The 20,559-nt window shown below is 36.1% G+C and overlaps 1 protein-coding gene across 1 annotated transcript in view; it reads right to left on the reverse strand.

Moving 5' to 3' along the window:
* The window catches only part of TMPRSS15 (transmembrane serine protease 15), a gene marked incomplete at both ends in the record, with an annotated part of 57,717 nt that overhangs the window by 24,499 nt on the left and 12,659 nt on the right, over nt 1–20,559 (reverse strand). Inside the window, 9 exons of the mRNA XM_082042952.1 lie at nt 1,148–1,289; nt 2,462–2,612; nt 3,094–3,196; nt 5,539–5,688; nt 6,925–7,062; nt 9,025–9,134; nt 12,212–12,320; nt 17,683–17,802; nt 19,704–19,745. Of these exons, the coding sequence (XP_081899078.1) occupies nt 1,148–1,289; nt 2,462–2,612; nt 3,094–3,196; nt 5,539–5,688; nt 6,925–7,062; nt 9,025–9,134; nt 12,212–12,320; nt 17,683–17,802; nt 19,704–19,745 (1,065 nt within the window). The remainder of the gene's footprint in view (nt 1–1,147; nt 1,290–2,461; nt 2,613–3,093; nt 3,197–5,538; nt 5,689–6,924; nt 7,063–9,024; nt 9,135–12,211; nt 12,321–17,682; nt 17,803–19,703; nt 19,746–20,559) is intronic.

Raw genomic sequence — 20,559 nt, forward strand, 5'->3', positions numbered from 1 at the left:
GCTCTGCAATGTGATGGATCTGGATCAGCCTGTACAACCTGTCTGGAGAAGTGCATATGTGCTATAGGTAGAGACATTTTGTGTTTCATTAACTTCTACATGACTTGAAGAAGATAGCAATAATGTGCAAATCAAGCCAACCCTCCTCCAGTTTCCCACTGAATCTGGGCTTCAGAACAAGTGCCAAGAATTTAGTGAGATAAAACAAGATGAGGACTTCTCAAGCAGGAAAAAAGTCCCATCCATCATTACTAGACCAAGTGCCTATTCATCACTCCTACTGTACCATGAGGAGTAGAGTTAACAAAGGTAAAAATGAAGAAATCAGGCTTAGGTTTTGACTCATTCCATCATTTACACAAATATTGAAACCTCTTATTAGATCAGGCAGTGGAAAGAGTCCTTTGATTGTTTTTTTTTTTTTTGTCCACTCATTTCCTCCAAAACCAGAACAACTGCTAAATGTCCTTCTGTCCTTTCTGTTTCCCTATTTATATTTTTTCAAAGCAAATATTGCTTTCTTTTTCCTTTTTAGTGCAATCATATATAGTAGGAAAGTCAATATGGCCAAATGTATAATGGAAAGAAGTCCCTCATTGTGAGCCTTGTTCCAGATAATACCATTGTTTGAGGTTTTAGACACCCACATAGTTTGTGCTCCATTCTTAAGTCACTCCGGCACTCTTGTAGATTCATTTCCCTAAATATGGTAGTTTTCAGTGTGCATGTGTTTTCAGAGCTTGGTGAATTTTTAATATTGAGACCTCTAGTGATATTATTATGTGACTTTGCTAAATCTCTTATCCCACTGCTACATTGTTTATAATTTCAAATATTTCAGCTTCCTTCCCCTTCAGCAGCTTCCTAGAAGCTTTACCAATTAAAAAGTTTAGAGAGGAATCTAAATTCTTCAGTTATCCTCCACTATTCAAGTTTTGGAAGATACTGTACTGATAACTTAAGCTGTGAAGCAGTTCTGTTGCTATCAACAGAGACATGGGCAGAGAACCTGATCCCTAGTATGTTATCCTGAAGACAACTTCATAATGCTGAAGAGACATTTTTAGAAAACTGAAGGTTGATTCTGAATAACACATGCATACAGTAATAGGAAATGGCAATCAACTGTAATTTAGTGTTTACTTACTAGGAACTGAAGGGAGAGTAGTAACAGTTGGAATCGCAGTTGGGTCTACATAATTACTTTCATCACACTTGCCCTTTGTCAGGCCAATGTCATCCAATGCAATTTCACTTTGACCACGCTTTTTAAAGGCATCAAATATAACCTGAAGTTCATGAAAAAAGAATTAGAATTTTTTAACTTAATGAAACAGCTTCCTATGATGAACCATTCTGTCTTCTTTCTTGAATGCCGTTACTTCTACTGAAATCTACACTGGTGCTACACTCAGACAATGGCATCAGGGATGAGACAGGATTCCTTTCAAAACACTGTGGAAATGGAGTGGATCATTCTCAGGAATGCAGTAACTTCTTTGTATAAAGCATGAACATGATTTAAAACTATTCAATAATTTTACTTTTTATATATAAATACATGTAATTTTTGAAATAGAATTTTTATATCACTCATCAGTCCAAACTTCTCCGGACCTACTGGCATATCCCCATGAAAAACTGGCATTAGTATAATTTGTTTGTTATTGTGTATTATTTCCACATATTTAAAGTCATCTTACTACCAAGGAATTTGCGCTGGTGAAATGCTGCTAGGTGTATCATTCATCCTGTATCATAAAGCACACATTTCCTGGAAATCTGATGCAGTCAGGTTGCAGATGCATTTTCTTCCTCAGACGGTAAATGCATCTTTCTGGCAGTGCTTTTGCATCAATCAAAGCTTTTACAGCAGAACCAGCCATCCCAAATGCTTATTAAAAATGTTTTCAGTAGAGAGTTGCTGAAAGAATTGTCTAGTATAAGTTTCCTTTTGTTTACAGATAAGTCAGGTTGGTTGTTAACCACGTAATACCAAATACATTTCTGTACAGAACACATTTCCAGTGAATTTTTCTGTAATTAATTAGTGAAAATACTGCTTCAGAATCTGAAGTTACTCAATTTAAATCTTTTCGTGGCTAAGTGCCTCATATCACACTCATTGTCAAGATTTTAAACTCCACATCGGATTTTGATAGACTTTGAACACTCTTGTAGAAAGCTCTCTTTCATTATAGCATTGATTTTCCTGTGGCAATGTTAAGGTTTTCTATTTTCTAAAATAATAATAATTTAAATTTCAGAATAGTGAAGGAGTGGATGACAATTGAAATGGGGACTCCAGTCTTCTGCATGCTAACTTTTATTTGATGACATGCATTAGTAAACAGTGCTAGATATTATCTTTGGAGCTGTGGATCATTGAGTTCATTCAACAGAAAATTCTGACATTACTTTAGTTAAAATATATTTTTAAAGAACTAGCAGTTTAACAAACCTTAAAATCATATGTTTCATTTAAAGTTACTTGTCCATAATTCCAGTTGTTTCCATAGTTTCCTTCTTTCTGGAAAATGATCTTTTCCGAGCCATGCTCATTACTTATGATAACTCTTAAACGGTAAACATTAGGACTGTACATGAAATACCTAGAGAGGGAAGAGCAATTTTAGTATTATTAGAACAAAGTGAAATTTCACAAAAAAGTATCAAGACTTTTATTTTATAAACAGTTTTATGGAATTAAGACAAACTTGCAATAAGCATGAAAACAAAATGGATCATATGTTTAACTGGATGTTTTACTTGGTACTTTGCTGTATTTTCTGCAGTGGCCTAGCTAAGCTTTATAGCAAAAAAAAAACATGTCAAGGATTCTTAATATCATTTCTGTATAGAAATTAATATTGGATGCTGCGTGAAAAAGAAAATACATTGAAGCTAGCTGCAAGCATCAAGCCTTTAAAGGAGACAATGTTTCAGGCCTGGAACTGAGACTGATCATGGAAATCCAAACAGAAGCAGGCTTGTGTTGCTGGCACACTGACTTGGATTAATATTTTATATAAAAGAAAGTTATTTGGTTTCATTCTTGAACAAAGTATATGTTTAGGAATTCTGTAAGGATACCAAAAGCTTAGACAAGATGGATCTGAAGACACCAAAGGCAAACTCCGAATCCGGACTCTCTCTTCTATGAATCCAATACCTATGGGTGTTGAAATATAAAATCCTGCAAGATAATGACCACGTGTTAGTCAGCACAGAATTACTGTTTGTTTGTTTGTTTTGTTTTGTTTTGAATGAGAATTTTTATATTAAAAATAATAGCACAGATAGTGTTGCATGACTTGGAAGATTCCTTACACAACAGATGTGAATGATTTTCCCAAGTTACATTCATCAGTCAATGACATTTAAATCAGCTTTTAAGCTTTTTGGACACTCCTCAGAACTAAACATGATATAGGAAACTAGTCCTTTCAAAATCAGTGGGAAATCTATCTTTTATTTAGTGAAAGCAACAATTCACCTGAGCGGTTTCTACTTAGTTTGTAAAAATGTTTTCCTGTTCAATATTTCTTGTAATTTTGCAAATAAATTTCCCAATATTTTTGTAATTTTTATCCATATAATGATGGGAAATATGGGTTGCATGTTGAGGGGGTGAGAAAATGACTACATTAGTATTTTAAGCAAGGTGAAGCATGATAAAAAAAAATATATATATTACATGGGAAAACTGGGTTTTTAGATTTTCGTGAGTTCATTACCTGTAGATGGGATTTTGGACTTCTTGCTGTCATATGGAAAGATAATGTGAGGTCAGGCTACAGAAACATTGTGATTTGTCACAAGAAAAGCAAAATTAGGCAGAGTTAAAAGTCCTAAAATAAAGTTATTGCTGTTTTGAAATCATGGCTGTATTGGATTTAACTTATCTACCTATCTAATATTATATTTAAATACTATATTAATAGAATATACAAATAAATATATAATTTAAATTACATCTAATATCTTAAATTACATATATAATCTTATTTATACTTCTAGAATAGCTAGCTTTTTCTTGTGGGAGGTTGAAGTACCTGAAAATTAGTTTGAAATCTGAATTAGGTCTTTCATTTCCTTTATTGACTTAGAAATCATGCATTAAAATATACATGGTGTCTAGCTTGAAGAAAATGGGCATAGCTTTCTTTTTCAGAAGAGGTCTTCACACAGACAAAATGAAAGTTCTCTGCCTTTGTCTCATCAGTTTCCTGAGCATTCATAATCAATTGTTGAGTGTGTATTAAGTCCTTTGCTTTTCAAGAGCAGCAAGGCAAAAATACACTGTCTTTCTGAAAGTATGTAATAGCTAGATACTGATGATGCAGCTCACATTCTTATTTCAAATACAGGCCATAGAAATTTGAATATTCAATATAATAGCAACACTAAATATAGGAACATTGCATATGTCAGCTTAGATGTAACTCAGTGAAACAGAGAGCACCTAAAATAAATTATTATTTGCAAGAGAGCTAGAAATCATTGTCAAGTGCTTTATTAAGCAAACTTTATATTATTTCATTTTATTTGTATTCTGTGATTTAAGTGGGAAGATAAAACAGTGTTCTGAAGATTGTTTAGAAAACGTGCATTTACTCAGAGACAGGTCAATAATTTGTGTCTAGTAATGTACTGAATAATATTTTTTTTTCCCTGGGAGTAACTTTTTCTAGAATAATTTGCTTTTTTTTCCAGTTATTTGTCACTGAATATGTTCTGTGTAAGTCTTGCATAGAATACAAATAAACATTGCAAAATACAAATTATGTTAATTAGTTTTCACTGGACTGACCATCTGAGAAAGAGATTGTTTGGTTTTCCTGTTGAAGCAGAAAAAAAGTTTTGGAGTCTAATTCTGGTATATACATTCATGATACACATTCAAAATCTGATTCCTATCAGTATTATCTCTTTCATTAAAACCCACATTTGATATGATCACTCTTCCAATTAAGTTGTTTTGCTATATCAGTTGCTGGAGCATTTGCTTCTTTTGCATGTGCTGAAAATTATTGTGTTTGGTGTGCTACACTAACTGGGGACACAGGTGCCCTATGTACCCTGCAAGTCAACTTTATGTTAAATCAAAATTATTCTGTGGCAACCATGAGGATGTCACTAGTAGATAGGGATGAAATAGAAGTGATTTCCCTATATAACTACACTTGTTTTTCTTTAAGGTACACATGTAGCTATTCGACCTATAAAACTGTTGCACAATAGAAATTCCTTTCTCAGATAAGGCACTTTGGTATATTATTTACATTGAAACTTGACAATACTTCACATTTTAATCACTTCATGTGTTCCTTTACTACTTCTTTAAGTTTTGGTGTATTTCCACAAGATGGCAATGAGTAGCATAAAATATTTTGTCTGGTAGCCCTGACTCATTTTTATGGCTGAATAAAAGTATGTCACAGCACTACCACTATGAAGAATCCATTGTGCAGTGGTATAGCATAAGCTTAATCAAGCTTCTCCTTTAATCTACAAGCAACTTGTATTTGAACTTACCTGACTCGTTGCCAAGTGTATGATCAAAATCAGGACCACTCATAAAAGGGAAGGTGGGTCCCTGAACTCTCTCCCAGTCTGAATCATCATCTAAATCTTGTATCCAGTAGCAAAGGCCATCTTCAAAAGTGCAATTGATTTTCTCATAATCTGTGAATAAGAACCTCTAGTAAATAAAAATGACAGAGATGTTAAGTATTTTCTCAGAAATACAGAAGAATGAGTGCCAAGCAACGTAAATTTTTTCTGTGTTTGAAAACTGGAGCCCATGGTGACTCAACTTCCTCTTCTGTGCAATGCAACATAGTTGCTCAAATAAATGTGTCATTTGTACCTGTTAACAAAACACAATTGCTGAAAGTGGGCCTTCATGCTCTTGCAGTTGTTCATCAACCTTCTTTTTTGTTCCTTCACAAGTAAAGTGGTGGGTGAATGAGAGAGGACCCCTTGCATAGCTAACACCAAGGACTAACCATGCTTTTTGATTCTTTTCTTTGACAGGGTCTGGTTTGTCCCAGCTGACAGGGCCCACCACCAGAAGTGAATACTCCCAATATAGATGCTGTGCTCTATGCACCAGGGATGCCCCTTTCCTTGTCCTCCTTCTTTGCTCGCATATATTCACTGCAAAATCCTCATCTTCCCATGATATTTTGCTCAATGTCTTTTTATGGTGCCTTGAAGCCTGGTCAGCCCCCAGCAAAGGCTTCCACATGACAAGAGTTGGCTGGCAGCCTGCGTGCCTCCTGAAGCATAGCCCTTCCCAGTCACATCCCTTATTCACATCCTGCTCAAAATTTAGCAGCTGAAGAAGCCTTCACTTGTCCAATCTGCATCTAAACATTTTTTTCTGACTACTAAAGAATGCAAATGCATGAGTCATATTACTGTGTATTATTGTCACTGTAGATTTACTGCATCTGAACTTTTTCCAATGCCTATTTGCTGAAGTAGGTATCTTCCTGGATATTAATTTTACCATTTGGGAGCACAAGTTAGGACATGAGAAACTCTGGAGAACAGATCCTGTAGTGTGATCACAGAATAATGATTAGCATCAGTGATTTTAGAGTGTTCATTAGCGAACAAACTGGCTGAGAGGCATCTGATGGAGGTATGACCACAGTCTTACTCTTATTTAAACAGATTAAATTGTAAGATATCACCCTGCTGTTAGATACAGGCCTGTAAACCAGTGGACGATCTTAGTGAAATCAACAAATTGATCTTTAAAATAGTAGGAAATTTCTCAAAGTGGATCTAGTTAGTGGACTGTGGCCATAAAATACTGCTTCCCTTTTCATCTCCCGTTTGTCAAATTGAAAATATAGTTTCAGCAAACTTTCGGGATAACGAACAAACACACATACAAAAAAGAACACTTACTGTTTAGTTCACTTGCATTAAATGCTGTGTACATTGCATTAAAGCCATCGTGATTTTCAGAATAATCAGATACGAATTGTGCTGTAGCTTCATGAGAAAAAATGTAAATTGTTTCAGGATTAATCCCTGACAGAGAAGCTGAGAACAAATAAAGAATAATATAGTCAGAGAAAATACAATTCCATGTGTATTGAAATTCCCACTGTTGTCACAAAAACACAGTGGATTAGCTTTCTGAGTCTTAAAGAATGTTTTCCCTCTTGTACTGTGATCCTGCCTACAATAGCTTCAAAATCCTAAAGATATTTAGCTGTCTGGCTGCCATGTAAGTATTTTGCATATCCCATCTCCCATATCCTTAAGTATGGATATCAGCTTATAGTACACATATTCAACACTATAATCTTCATATCCTTGGTAATTATGCTGTAAATGTTCGTAAAATTTACAGATATGCACTCTGAAACTCTAGAATCATAGTATTGATTACATGGTTTTGTTATGTATACTTACAGTTTAATAATTAACACATACACTTACTGATATTCAAAGAATAAGGAAACTCCGAAACTGCATAGGAATTTAATTTTGTGATGTATGCATGAAGGCACAGGAACAATCACAATGTTCTGACAAGCAACTGGACAGGGTGCTAGATAATCTCATCTAAGTTCCCTTTCCCATGAGATCTTGGATCAGATATCTTTCAAGGTCCCTTCCAAACTAGGCACTTCTATGATTCTAAGGTATAATGTATCTAAATTTTGACTTCAAATTCTAAGTTAATTTAAATTCACTCGTATAAATTCCATATGCGTGAAATGAAAGGACCAATACAAATCATCATACTGTAAAATAGTTGCTTCTCCATTTAAAGCGGATATGATGCCAGGCAACAACAGTTAGACTAGTGACTGTATTCAGGATAAAGAAAATCCTGAATTTCTCACTCTTTTCTGAAAGTTTTTACCTCTGCTCTCTCTCTTCTGAAGTCCTCACCCAGTTTTGCACAGACAGAGGGACTTTTGGCTTTCCTGAGGAGGAGCTGTTTACCTAGTCGTATTACTAGATATTTGAAACAACATCAAATTATTAGGGAACGACAATGGGCATAATCTTTCACGCTTTTAATTATATGTGCATTACTTTCCTTCCTCCTTCTCATATTCTTTTACTTACTTACAAGGAGCGTCTTAATCTGTAAATGCCTTGTAGTCCTCCTTCCCTCTACATTTGGTATTTCCAATACATGGAAATCTGCCACTCAAACTGCAAAATTTTAGGTAATCTACAGTCTCTAACGTTGTCTTTATGTATTTGTGGTATCACTCATCATCCCCACAGCACTCCTTAAAACCATGCAAGATAATCATTGCTGCAGAGAATGTTATCGATGGAAACTCTCACAAATAAATTTAAATGCCAAAGGGAGGTCAAGTTCAAAACAGTACTGAAAGGGTAGAATTTCTCCATTCTTTATTTTCTGAGTCTTTTGCTATTTGACATTCCCACTCTCTCCCTGTTTCCAAAAGTAAGGATAAATAATCTCTATATATTTGTCTTCAAGTACATGCATACCACCTCTGATGGAATTCAGTTGGATAGACTGAGTCTTGTGAAAAATCTCAGTTTCCCATGATAGAATATAGAGACAGAGATACCATCTACATTTCCAGGTCTGAGGAAAGCAATGTCATGCTTTCAGTGAGTTTCAAGGAGTATCATAGTACTTCTCCCAACAGTTTAAGTTTAGATGTTTTAATTTTATGTTACCATGTGTGATGTTACAGGATCTTCTGACAAAATATTTCCAATGAAACATGGACCCCACAAGACCATAGTTCTGGTCAAGTTATCAAGATCGTTCATATAAGTTTTTTAAAAAACAGGTAGACATTTCTTAATATGTTAGGGAAGCATTTATCTGGCCACTTTGTAAGAGTAGATATATATATCAAGATCAATTGTCTAACACAGTAATTTAACACATATTAATTCTCCACTTAAACATATGTATGCAATTTTTTTCACCTCAGATCCTTATTTTGCCACTTACATTTTAATAATGGAAAAGTAATATTAAATAAAAAATAAACTTACCTCTTAAAATTTTGTTTTGTCCTATACCTTCAAAAATATCTAAAATGTCTGCATATTGTTGTGTATTGAAAGAGGTGAAGTTCAGTTTAATGGACAACCCTTGAGGCACTCTAAGAAAGCAAGAAAAAAATAAACCTTAAAACTTAAATTCATATTCTAGTAATCTTTTTTTGACTGTAGTAAATTCATTGCATGCTTGAATGATGCCAAGTTCAGAAACAACGTGAAATTTTTTAATCAAGATGACCTCTTCATCTAACTTCTAGTTTGTAACATTAGCAAAGGAATAGGGCATAAACCTTTTGTAACAGTAAAAGTACTCCTTTTCTCACTGGTGTTACATATATTTTAGGAACTGACTCTTTTAAACTCTAGAATGTGATATTCAGGTGAACAGAGTTTTGTGGGTTTTTTCATTTGTTTGTTTGTTTGTTTTTTCTGTAATCTCATTAATTTAAAATTATTTTTACAGACATGTTACTAATAAATTACATCTCACTACTCAAGTTGAATTCCTGAAGTCAAAGGAATAGTATCATAGCATCAATATGAATAGTGAGAAATCAGAATCTCTCTCCTGAAGGTCCAAAATAATGTCTCTTATGATAAAAACAGGATTTACATGAAGATTTGATGATCTCTGGGAACATGTTATCAAACCTAACCCTCAGCTAGCAAGTTTAATAAAAGAAGTAATTTTAACTAAATGTAAAAAATGTTGCATTTTATTTTGCTGCAGTTTTGGTCTTTCAGTAATCTGTCTTTAACTAGCTGTCTCATTGCCTTTGCACTAAACATACACAGTAGTCCACATTCTAAAACTCTACTATCACAATCAGTTAGCTTCCTGAACCTATTCCTGTTGCTTTCTGGAATTGAGAGACCCAGTGAAGACAGCTTTTACACAGCAATCTGCTGGTGCTTGTCAGTACTAATTTGTAGGGAAGTGTGATGAAAACATTTGAATATTTGCATTTGTTTTTTATGTGTGTGTGTTAGTTATATATAGTTGAAAGGTAATCTTTCAGGAAGCTAATCTTTCAGGAAAATATTAGGCATATTGTTCTTACTCTTAAAAGGAGAGGAAATTATATCTTCATTTGAGGAGGAGTTAAATTTTCCTAAATATAATGAGGGAATCTTTCTAGACAAAAAAGGTAGAGAGAAATTATCTTTAGTATGTATTATAGGGTGACTTTTAACAGCTTTTATAGGCTTAATAAAAATAATAGGACAAAATGTCTCTCATTGGTTACTGAAAAACCCAAAAGGCTCCCACATAGAAATAACTCTGTTTGAAACTAAGACAAAATTTGAGTATCATTTTGAATTTTTCAGGCCTTTACTGTCAAGTGTTGCCATATTTTTTTAAAGCAAATAACTGGCAAATAAAATCAGATGGTTTCTTTTTTCATCAATCAATCTGTAGCTACACAGATCTGTGGCACCTGTACTATATTAATTACAATTACTCATGATACTTTCCAAAACTGAGCTTTTGTTAGCTGCATACCTGGTATAGATATCAACCTAATCAATGCTTCTTGCAGCTATAGCAGCATTTGAAGCAAAATTAACTGCTCAGAAGGAAGCAGTGCACTTGAGATCTGATTTATTCATCCTGCTTAAATTCTGTGACGCCATGAACTCAGGAATAAGTCAGGCTTATATTCTGAAGGATACAATTTTGTGCTTTTCATATGACACACCTATATCTTAAAACCAGGTGCAGCCAGTAATTATTGGTGGATAGCATTGCTGAAGATGAAAAGGAACAAATGTACTAAACAGAAGGAAAACCATTACTTTCTCCTGAAGTGTCAAGGGGAAAGATGAAAGTTCTGAACAAACACGAAGGCTAGCACTTCCAAAGGAGCCTTGGGAATGAGAACTCCAAATCTTATCCAATTTTAAAGGCATTTCCTTAGTCTCCTTTGAAACCCTTCTACCAAATTAATATTTCTCAGAATCAGAGTGGCCATTATTACAAAGCCATAATCTGAATTACTGCCTTTCAAAGCAGTAATTACTGAAGTGGAGCATCTCCCTTATGAAGAAAGGCTGAGGGAGCTGGGTCTCTTCAGTTTGGAGAAGACTAAGGGGGGACCTTATTAATGTCTATAAGTATATAAAAGGTGAGTGCCATGAGGATGGAGCCAGGCTCTTCTTGGTGGCAAACAATGATAGGACAAGGGGTAATGGGATCAAGATTGGAACACAAGAGGTTCCACTTAAATTTGAGAAGAAACTTCTTCTCAGTGAGGGTGACAGAGCACTGGAACAGGCTACCCAGGGAGGCTGTGGAGTCTCCTTCCCTAGAGACATTCAAAGCCCACCTGGACATGTTCCTGTGTGACCTTATCTAGGTGTTCCTGCTCTGGCAGGGGCATTGGACTAGATGATCTTCTGAGGTCACTTCCAATCCCAAACATAGTGTGATACTGTGATAGTAAGGATTTTTAGGAGCTTCCAGATTGCAATCATCTAACATTTTAGATGTGTGCTTTAGTATGAGATTTATCACATACTATGGCTAACCTTTTCTTCTCGCTGTCCTCTGAAGTGCACCTAGAGTGCCAAAGTCAAATAGCTGTCCCTCCCTGTAGGTATGTATCCCTGATTAAACAAATTCCACTTCTTGTGCCTAGGGTTCAAAAGGCATTTGGTCATTTGGTGCTATTATGTCAAATGATACTCATGCACTTTTTTAAACATATTCCTAAATGATAGAGGAGCCCAGATACTGTTAACTCTCAAATGAAATATGTACCTGTAAATGACAAGGGAGTTCTTGAAGACTCTATCTCTTTGTAACAGTTATATAATATAAAACCATTATCTAAAGAGAAGTATTTATTGTAATACTTTGAAACATATATCTTGCTATTATTTTGAATTAAGTAATTTATTCTGAACTTACAAATATGTTCTGTGCATGTATATAATACACAAGATTTCTCAAATTATACCTAAGAATCTTAGTAAGTGGGAAAATTATTGATATAGTTATGGGGTTTAGGCATTTAATTTTTTAAAATAGAAGTTGCATAAGGAGAAAATGCTATTACATATTTTCCACACTGGGGTATTTGGGAATCCAAACAAATGGCATAAGGTCAGTGTGCAGGAAACAATATGACCTCATAATCAAAAAGTTTAGATAGAAAATAATTGGAAAATGGCTTACAGTATAATCCACTGGCAAATGATATTTTCATTATATGGTTTTGGATAATTCATAGAGTGAAAAAAACCAGAGGAATCAGTCAACATAAATTTTCCATCACAAACTGAAGCTGTAAAGATATAATGAAGAACATTTGTCAAAATACCATTTGAAAAACAGAATCAGAACCAACATGAGGGCGACCTTAGATATCGGTTTACATGGATTACCTTGGAAGTGTTTTGTAAACAATGGGAAGACAAAGTAAAACACACTACCAACTTACTCCCACTTCTAATTCCTATGACTATTTGAACTCAAAGCACTATATGAGAAGAAAAGCAGTACAGAAAACTCACTTTTAAAATAGAGACAATACAACTAAACTAGTCCAAACCAATCCAAACAATTAAAATCCAACCGTTGGATTCAACTGATGCAACTCATCTTCTTTAATTTCATTTTATTTTATACATTTGTAAGGAAACAAGATCTTGCCTTAACAGTTCTTACCTACTGCTACTTTAAATCAGGAAACTGTGTGTGCACTACCAGAAAGAACTATATATCATACGAATAAGAGCAAGAAGGGATATGGTTAAATATCACTGCCTCTACTTTTATGAGCTTCCTAGACCTTTGTCTTGTATGTTACTAAGTACTCAAAGAGATAAGTGGATATCCCAAGTTTCCTGCCAGCTATCAAATTCATTCATCTCAGTTGAATGTCATCCATCATCATATAGCTTTTCCAAAAGCTTTTATTAGTTTTCTTTCCTTGGTGGTACTATTCCATTCAACGCATGTTCTTCAGTTTAAAAATCAGTTACCTAAAAAAATGTATTTTTAAGCCTCAGCAAGATTTAAAATGCTAATTAATGTAGAGTTATTTTATTTCAGAAGACACTGAAGCACTATTGAAGCTTTTTCTGCATTTCATGAACAGTACTTTAGGAATCTGTCTGAATATGGTTTTCTTCAGTTTTTCAGAAAGCATCACAGAGCTTTCAAATAAGGACAAAATCAGTACCATACATGATTATCTGTAGAGGTAAGGACAAGATCATCAATGTGAGACATAATCAGAAATTAGATGGTGCTTTTCATTAACATCAGAAATGAAACCATACCTATAATGACTGTCCAAATTATGAATAATCAATCATACTGAAAATTAAATGGAAATTTCACGGAACTTACTCCTCCCCTGGGAAATGCTACATGAAATGATAAATTTGGGCTCCTTGTCTATTCATTTTATAAGTGTAAAATTCTTTCTGACTGCCGCTGTAGCAAACACAACATAAAAATTAAGCTTTGTTTCAGTAAGGTTCAGACGTGCACTGTTGATAAAGACTGTGCAGAATGAACTTCACCAAGGATTATATGTCTAATTCGTGAGATGGAATAGAAACATATTCCCTTTTATAATCTTCATGGCTTTTGAGCAGAAAACAGAACACATAAGATTTCAAATACACAGAGAAAAAAGGTACATGAAAGCGATAGTTACTATTTTATATAATCTTTTTATCAGAATAGGCTATAGCTCTAGAGCTGGATAGTGGTGTAGAAGCACTTTTTCTGTCCATTTTGATTAGTGTGTTTCCTCTCATTACCAACAGGCTAATATTTACAACCATTTCCCATTGAGAATAATAAAATCAGTGTGAGAAAAAAAAGGGCCCAGCTTGTTATTAATGAAGATTGCAAAAAAGTGGTACTGTTAACAAATGGTTAACAAGACACACCCTGATTGAAAACGGAGTTAATAGCACTGACAGTAAGAAAATGAGAACAAACTGTTCTCATAAAATTAATGCAAAGGTTTACTGTTTTCAACAATTCATTTCTGTTCTTGTTTCCTTTTATTTGTGTTTTTTTTTTTTCTCTTAAGAGACAGTGAGTAACTTGAAACAAGACAGAAAGACTCAGGCAAAAGTCCTTAGGCTGCTCATCCACAGCGATAGTCACGGTTTAGTGTCTCATGAATGAGCAGGAAAATAGTTGGCACTGGTCCTATTTCCCTGAACATCACAGAATCACAGAATGTTTGGGATTGGAAGGGACCTCAAAAGATCATCTAGTCCAATCCCCCTGCCGGAGCAAGAACACCTAAATGAGGTTACACAGGAATGTGTCCAGGCAGGTCTTGAATGCCTCCAGAGTAGGAGACTCCACAACCTCCCTGGGCAGCCTGTTCCAGTGCTCTGTCACCCTCACTGAGAAGAAGTTTCTTCTCAAATTCAAGTGGAACCTTTTGTGTTCCAGTTTGTACCCATTACCCCTTGTCCTATCATTGGTTGTCACCAAGAAGAGCCTGGCTCCATCCTCATGACACTCACCCTTTATATATCTGTAAACATTAATGAGGTCACCCCTCAGTCTCCTCCAAACTAAAGAGACCCAGCTCCCTCAGCCTTTCCTCATAAGGGAGACGCTCCACTCCCTTAATCATCTTTGTTGCCCTATGCTGGACTCTCTCCAGCAGCTCCCTCTCCTTCTTGAACTGAGGGGCCCAGAACTGGACACAATATTCCAGATGCAGTCTCACCAGTGCAGAGTAGAGGGGAAGGAGAACCTCTCTTGACCTACTAACCACCCCCCTTCTGATACACCCCAGGATGCCATTGGCCTTCCTGGCCACAAGGGCACAGTGCTGGCTCATGGTCATCCTGCTGTCCACCAGGACCCCCAGGTCCCTTTCCCCTACACTGCTCTCTAATAAGTCATTCCCCAACTTATACTGGAACCTGGGGTTGTTCCTAGCCAGACACAAGACTCTACACTTTCCCTTGCTATATTTCATTAAATTTTTTCCCTGCCCAACTCTCCAGCCTGTTCAGGTCTCACTGGATGGCAGCACAGCCTTCTGGCATATCAGCCATTCTTCCCAGCTTGGTGTCATCAGCAAACTTGCTGATAGTACACTCTATTCCCTCATCCAAATCATTGATGAATATATTGAATAATACAGGCCCCAGTGCTGACCCTTGAGGCACTCCACTAGATACAGGCCTCCAACTAGACTCTGCCCTATTGACCACAACTCTCTGTCTTCTTCCCTTCAGCCAGTTCACAGTCCACCTCACTACCCGTTCATCCAGATCATACTCCTTCAGTTTAGCTGTGAGATGCTGTGGGAGACTGTGTCAACTGCCTTACTCAAGTCAAGGTAGACCACATCCACTGCTCTGCCATCATCCATCCATCTTGTTATGTCCTCATAAAAGTTGATGAGGTTGGTCAAGCATTACTTCCCTTTGGTGAAGCCATGTTGACTGCCCCTAATGACCCTCTTATCCCTAATATGCCTTGAGATGGCACCAAGGATAATGTGTTCCATCAGTTTCCCAGGGATGGAGGTGAGGCTGACTGGTCTATAGTTACCCACATCCTTCTTCTTGCCCTTTTTGAAGACTGGAGTAACATTTGCTTTCCTCCAGTCCTCAGGCACCTCTCCCATTTCCCAAGACTTGGTAAAGATGATGGAAAGTGGTCCAGCAGTCACCTCAGCCAGCTTTAAGATCCTCACAGTGTTTCCTCATTGCAGGGAGGAGGCAGCTGTGGTTAAAGGTGGGCAGGGTTACAGAAGTCATTACATTTCTGCCTCCTCCTGGAGCCCTCAGAAAGGCCTCAGTTGTTCACCTAATGAGACAGGAGACATCTTTTGTAGGAACCACTTACACTGCTTCCCCAACATGCATCTTGCTGTCTATTTCTATTTACTTCTGTTGCATACAGGTCACATTAGGAGGGCTTGATCCTGTTATCCTTGAATTGCAGGGAGAAGCTCCCAAACTGGTCAGATCAAGCCCACATAATTCACTTGACAGGACCTTTCTGTGCCAAAGGCGGTATGTTACTTCCTGGCTTCCATATGATTAATGTCTCTCAACACTGTGGTGATGCTGTGAGGTAGGTAATCACAAAATGTTATCCTAGACATACAATAACTGCAAACAGCTCCTGGGATCAGCCTCCAGTCTCCCTTTCCTTACACTTCTGTGTACACTTAAGGCTGCTTTTCAGCAATGCCAACCATTATTAATAGATGCTGTTCAGTTTTTCATGTTTCTCTAGAGACCCTTTAATTGAAATTGCTAACTGCACTTTTGTAATGCCTTTTGTTACTACACTGCATTGCAGAGCTGGAGAGAAACGCTTCAAAATCATTTTGATCAATAAAACAAGACAACCAAAAATATGTTCAGTTGCCTGAGTCTCTTCTGAGAATCTGAGATTTTACTGAATTCAGTGTAATGCAGGAAGATACTATTAAAATTCACCCTTGTATCCTATATTTTAAAACTATTGACGTATTCTAAAATCAGGAGTACTAGAGGGAATAGTAATCAAGATGAAAAAACAAACCAACTTGTCCAAAGGGCAACAGTCCATTGCGTGCAAGAGCACTTGTAGCACAAACCATGAATTGGCTGTGAATCTCATTGTGAAACTCTGAAGCACTTCTGAAAATCTAGACAGTTTTAGCTTTTGTATGACTGGTACAATTCCACTGTGTTCACTGTTCCACAGAGCAGTGGCTGCTCTGTACAAAAAGGTATCCACACAGTCAGATAATGGCAAACAAACTCATTGGCACTGAAGGATATGAACTTTTTCAGTTAAAAGCCAGTCAAGTTTCAGGTTTGTAAGATTTTCACAGAATCACAGAAGGGTTGATGTTGGACCTCTGGAGGTCACCTGGTCCAATCCCCTGCTCAAGCAGGGCCACCTGGAGCTGGTTGCCCAGATTTTCACATCACCACCTTGCATCTCTCACTGTGGTGGCAGCAACTTGAACATTTGCGTCGGAGTGACACAGACACTCCTGTTTCCCAGTGCTCAGTGTAGTGAGATGCAGATGAGCAGCCAACAAGCAGAGCTGGAGGTCCTGCCAGGGCTCCATCCTGCAGTGGCAGCAGCCGTGCTCAACTGCCCTGGTTGCAAAATGCTGCCACTGCCCAGCCGGCCCCCTGCCCACCCCATCTCAGTTTTGTAGTGTTTTGTATTATGACATTCTTTATGCCTCTCTTGTGACTCCAAATATGTCATTAGGTGGTTTCTAATATGAGGTAATCTGACTTTATATCTGTATAGCATCATAATTATAATTTATTTGGAAAGAACATTCTTTCATATTACCGGTGCACAACTTCATATGAAATGTCTACATTTTTAATAATTTACATTATATTTGTTTATATTAATAATATTTAGATTTTAAACAATAATTTCTATATTATTTTATATTAATATAGTCAGATTGTAATATTTCTTCATTATTTACTGAGCATATTCTTCATTAAAGAGAATTTTAAAGAAAATTGTTTCCATTTACAAGCAAAAGATTATAAGTCATTCCTAGTAGTAGTAGTATAATTGATTTGAACTTCACTGTGGAGTTTATTACCTATAAACTATTTACCAACTATTGACAGGTATAAGTATGTTTAAAAAGACTGATTTACAGGGGTTTATGTTCTTACCACATCTTTCTTCAGATTCATCTGAACCATCTGGGCAGTCCGAGACTCCATCACAAAATAAATACCTTCTAATGCAAGTTACACCATCATTACAAAGTTCAGCAGGTGGCGAACACTCAACTGAAATAATAAGGACAACAGCAATAACAGCACAGCAGTAATGCAGTTTCACTACAAAGGAAAACTGACTTACTTCTGGTTACTCTAGCACAAATCAAATAAACCATTCTATTGTGTTTTACAAATCTGCATGTTTAGAAACCTGGAATGAAATATCACATACTGAAAAGATAATTTTGAAGCAGAATAGAGGAAGTTATTGAAAGTGACATATTATTTTAATCTAAGCTTGAAGTAGGGCTGGAAGAATATTTCCATGAACTCCCATTTCCCTCTTCTACCTGAATAAACTACTTTGTGCAATATAATAAATGACATTTTCCAGTTTCTTATGCTTGAATAAAATGAGAAAAGTGGACTTTGGTTTAAATAAGACTGAAAATCTCCAGTTTAAATACAATTTAATATAATTTCTTCAACGTCAAAAAAATGTTGCATTTCATCATACTAAAGAATCTCATATTTTAACCAGCGTATCTTGAAAACAAAAGCCTTTAAGAATGGATTTCAAAATGCAAGGAATACCAGAAACCCTATTCTTTTCAGATTTATAAATTAAATTTACAAGTTAAGAGCAAATTTCTGCAAAAAAAATACACGAGCAGATCACTAAAATTGTGGAATCACACTAATAGTATTTTCCTACAGCATAAATGCTCATCCACTGAAAACATGCTCTTTTAGTCTTTAAATGGCTTTGGTCTCAGACTTCTGTAGAGTTCAAGTGGGTCTTATTAAAGTGAACACAAACATGCAGCTAAAATAAGCTTCAAATAATTACACATTTTAAAATTCTTGAAAATTCATTAAACGCTATGGAAACTATTCACCTAAAACTATTCAGTTGATTCCTTTTATTTACTTCAGTAAATGCTTACTGGAAAAGGTCAAAATTTCTTACACAAAAAGGTAAAATATTAATTTGTAAAATAGGTCTTGCAGCCTCTATCCATTATTGATTGATTTATTTTTGCACAAAACTGTTAGTTCTGTAATTAGATTAAGTAAATACTTGTATGATATTGTGTTTTATGATATCAGTATAAATGACAAAAACTGGAATTGGTTTGAATGTAATATAGCTTTTCAAAGTGCTTTACAAAACACTTTTAGTATTAGCAATACAGACAGTGTAATGCAAAAGAGCTGCCATTTTGCATCCAGTTGGTAACTGAAACAAATTAACATATTTAGTCAAGTGTTGGAGGTGATACAGTGCCAATGAATTAACTGCCACAGATGAGCAGGGTTGAAACTGTGCATTCCAGATCCAGAACAAAAACCCAGCCTATAATCTAGGAATATGTTTGTCATAAGCCAAATATGCAATAAAACGTTGTTTATATAGGACATGATCAATTCTAGTTTTATTCAACTCAGAAAACTAAACAGCATTGCCACCTACTGGATGTAAAGAAATTAACATTTTCTAGAAAACATTTTGACTTATTTTTAAAAAAGCAGATTTCCCTAAATTGCAATATGATTGCTATACTCAAAAATGGCAGTAAATACATTAGACCCATTCAAAAATGCATATAAATGTCATATGTATTTTACAATTTAATAAGGCTAGCGGAGGTTTTCAAAAATTCAAACAGCTTTGACTTTCTCTCCATTGTAAATCATGTGTGAGTTTGATAACAGTTTTTTTTGTTCAAAAAACCCAAAGAAATAATAGGAAGCAAACAAGAGCAGTCAGTACAAGTGTTGATATATACATCAACATACAGAACACATATATCATTTCTGTAGAATGTAGAATCTTACAAGTCCCTTCACTTTGAAGAGATCTCCTTAGTCAAATCAAAGGTAAACTCTCATATTGTGTATTTCTAGCAATGGGATGTGAGGACTGTTTCATACAACCTTCCTGCTCCTCCCCACACATAGTTACCTACCTGCAGCTGTTGAGGTCTTGCTTGTGGTGAGTTGTCCTGAACCTGGGGAAACACAACACAAGGTTAGAACATGTCGTGGTTTAAACCGAGCTAACAATACCACCACGATAGCTGCTCACTCACCCTCTCCCCAGCCCCCCCAATAAGGGAGAGAATTGAAAGGGAAGGGAGAAACTTGCATTGAGATAAACACAGTTTAATAAAATGAAAAAATACTAATACACCTCTAGTAAATATATATATAAAAATTAGAAATAAAAGATACTCAAGGCAATTCCTCACTAACTCTGTCCACAACTGAGCAGCCAGTCCCAGCAAGCTGCACCTGGTCCCGCAGCCAATCCCGGATAGAGAAAAGAGAGGAAAAAGGCAGAAAGGCTCAGAGGTCTCTGCAAAATGGCAAAACCCAGACTAAATGTCCCACACCAAAAACTGCCCCAGCTTTGATAACAAGAGTAAGCAAGAAAAAGTGGAAGAAGGGGCAATCAGAAGGCCCTGACTTCTTAAATAATCAGCATGACGCTAACGGAATGGAATACTTTCATTGATCAGTGTGGGTGTCAGTCAAGCTGTGCCTCATTGCTTCACACCTGTGGGCAGAGCATTCAGTGTCCTTGGTGCTCAGACCAGAGCAATTAAAAACATTAGCTCTGTGCTGGGGTGTTATCTGCTTGTTCTCAAAATAAGTCCGAATAATGAGCTTACTAGCTATGAAAAATAAAGGCTTCTAACTGCACAAAGAAAATTAACCCATTTTCAGTCAAACCAGCACAGAACATTACTTCTTGCTCTCTGGGAGTGTCTTTGCAGTTGCTTGGGCAGAACTAAGCAGCAACCAATCGGCCCTTATGAGATG

Source organism: Streptopelia decaocto, assembly GCF_964273445.1.
Source record: "Streptopelia decaocto genome assembly, chromosome: 1".
NCBI classification, from domain to species: Eukaryota; Metazoa; Chordata; class Aves; order Columbiformes; family Columbidae; genus Streptopelia; species Streptopelia decaocto.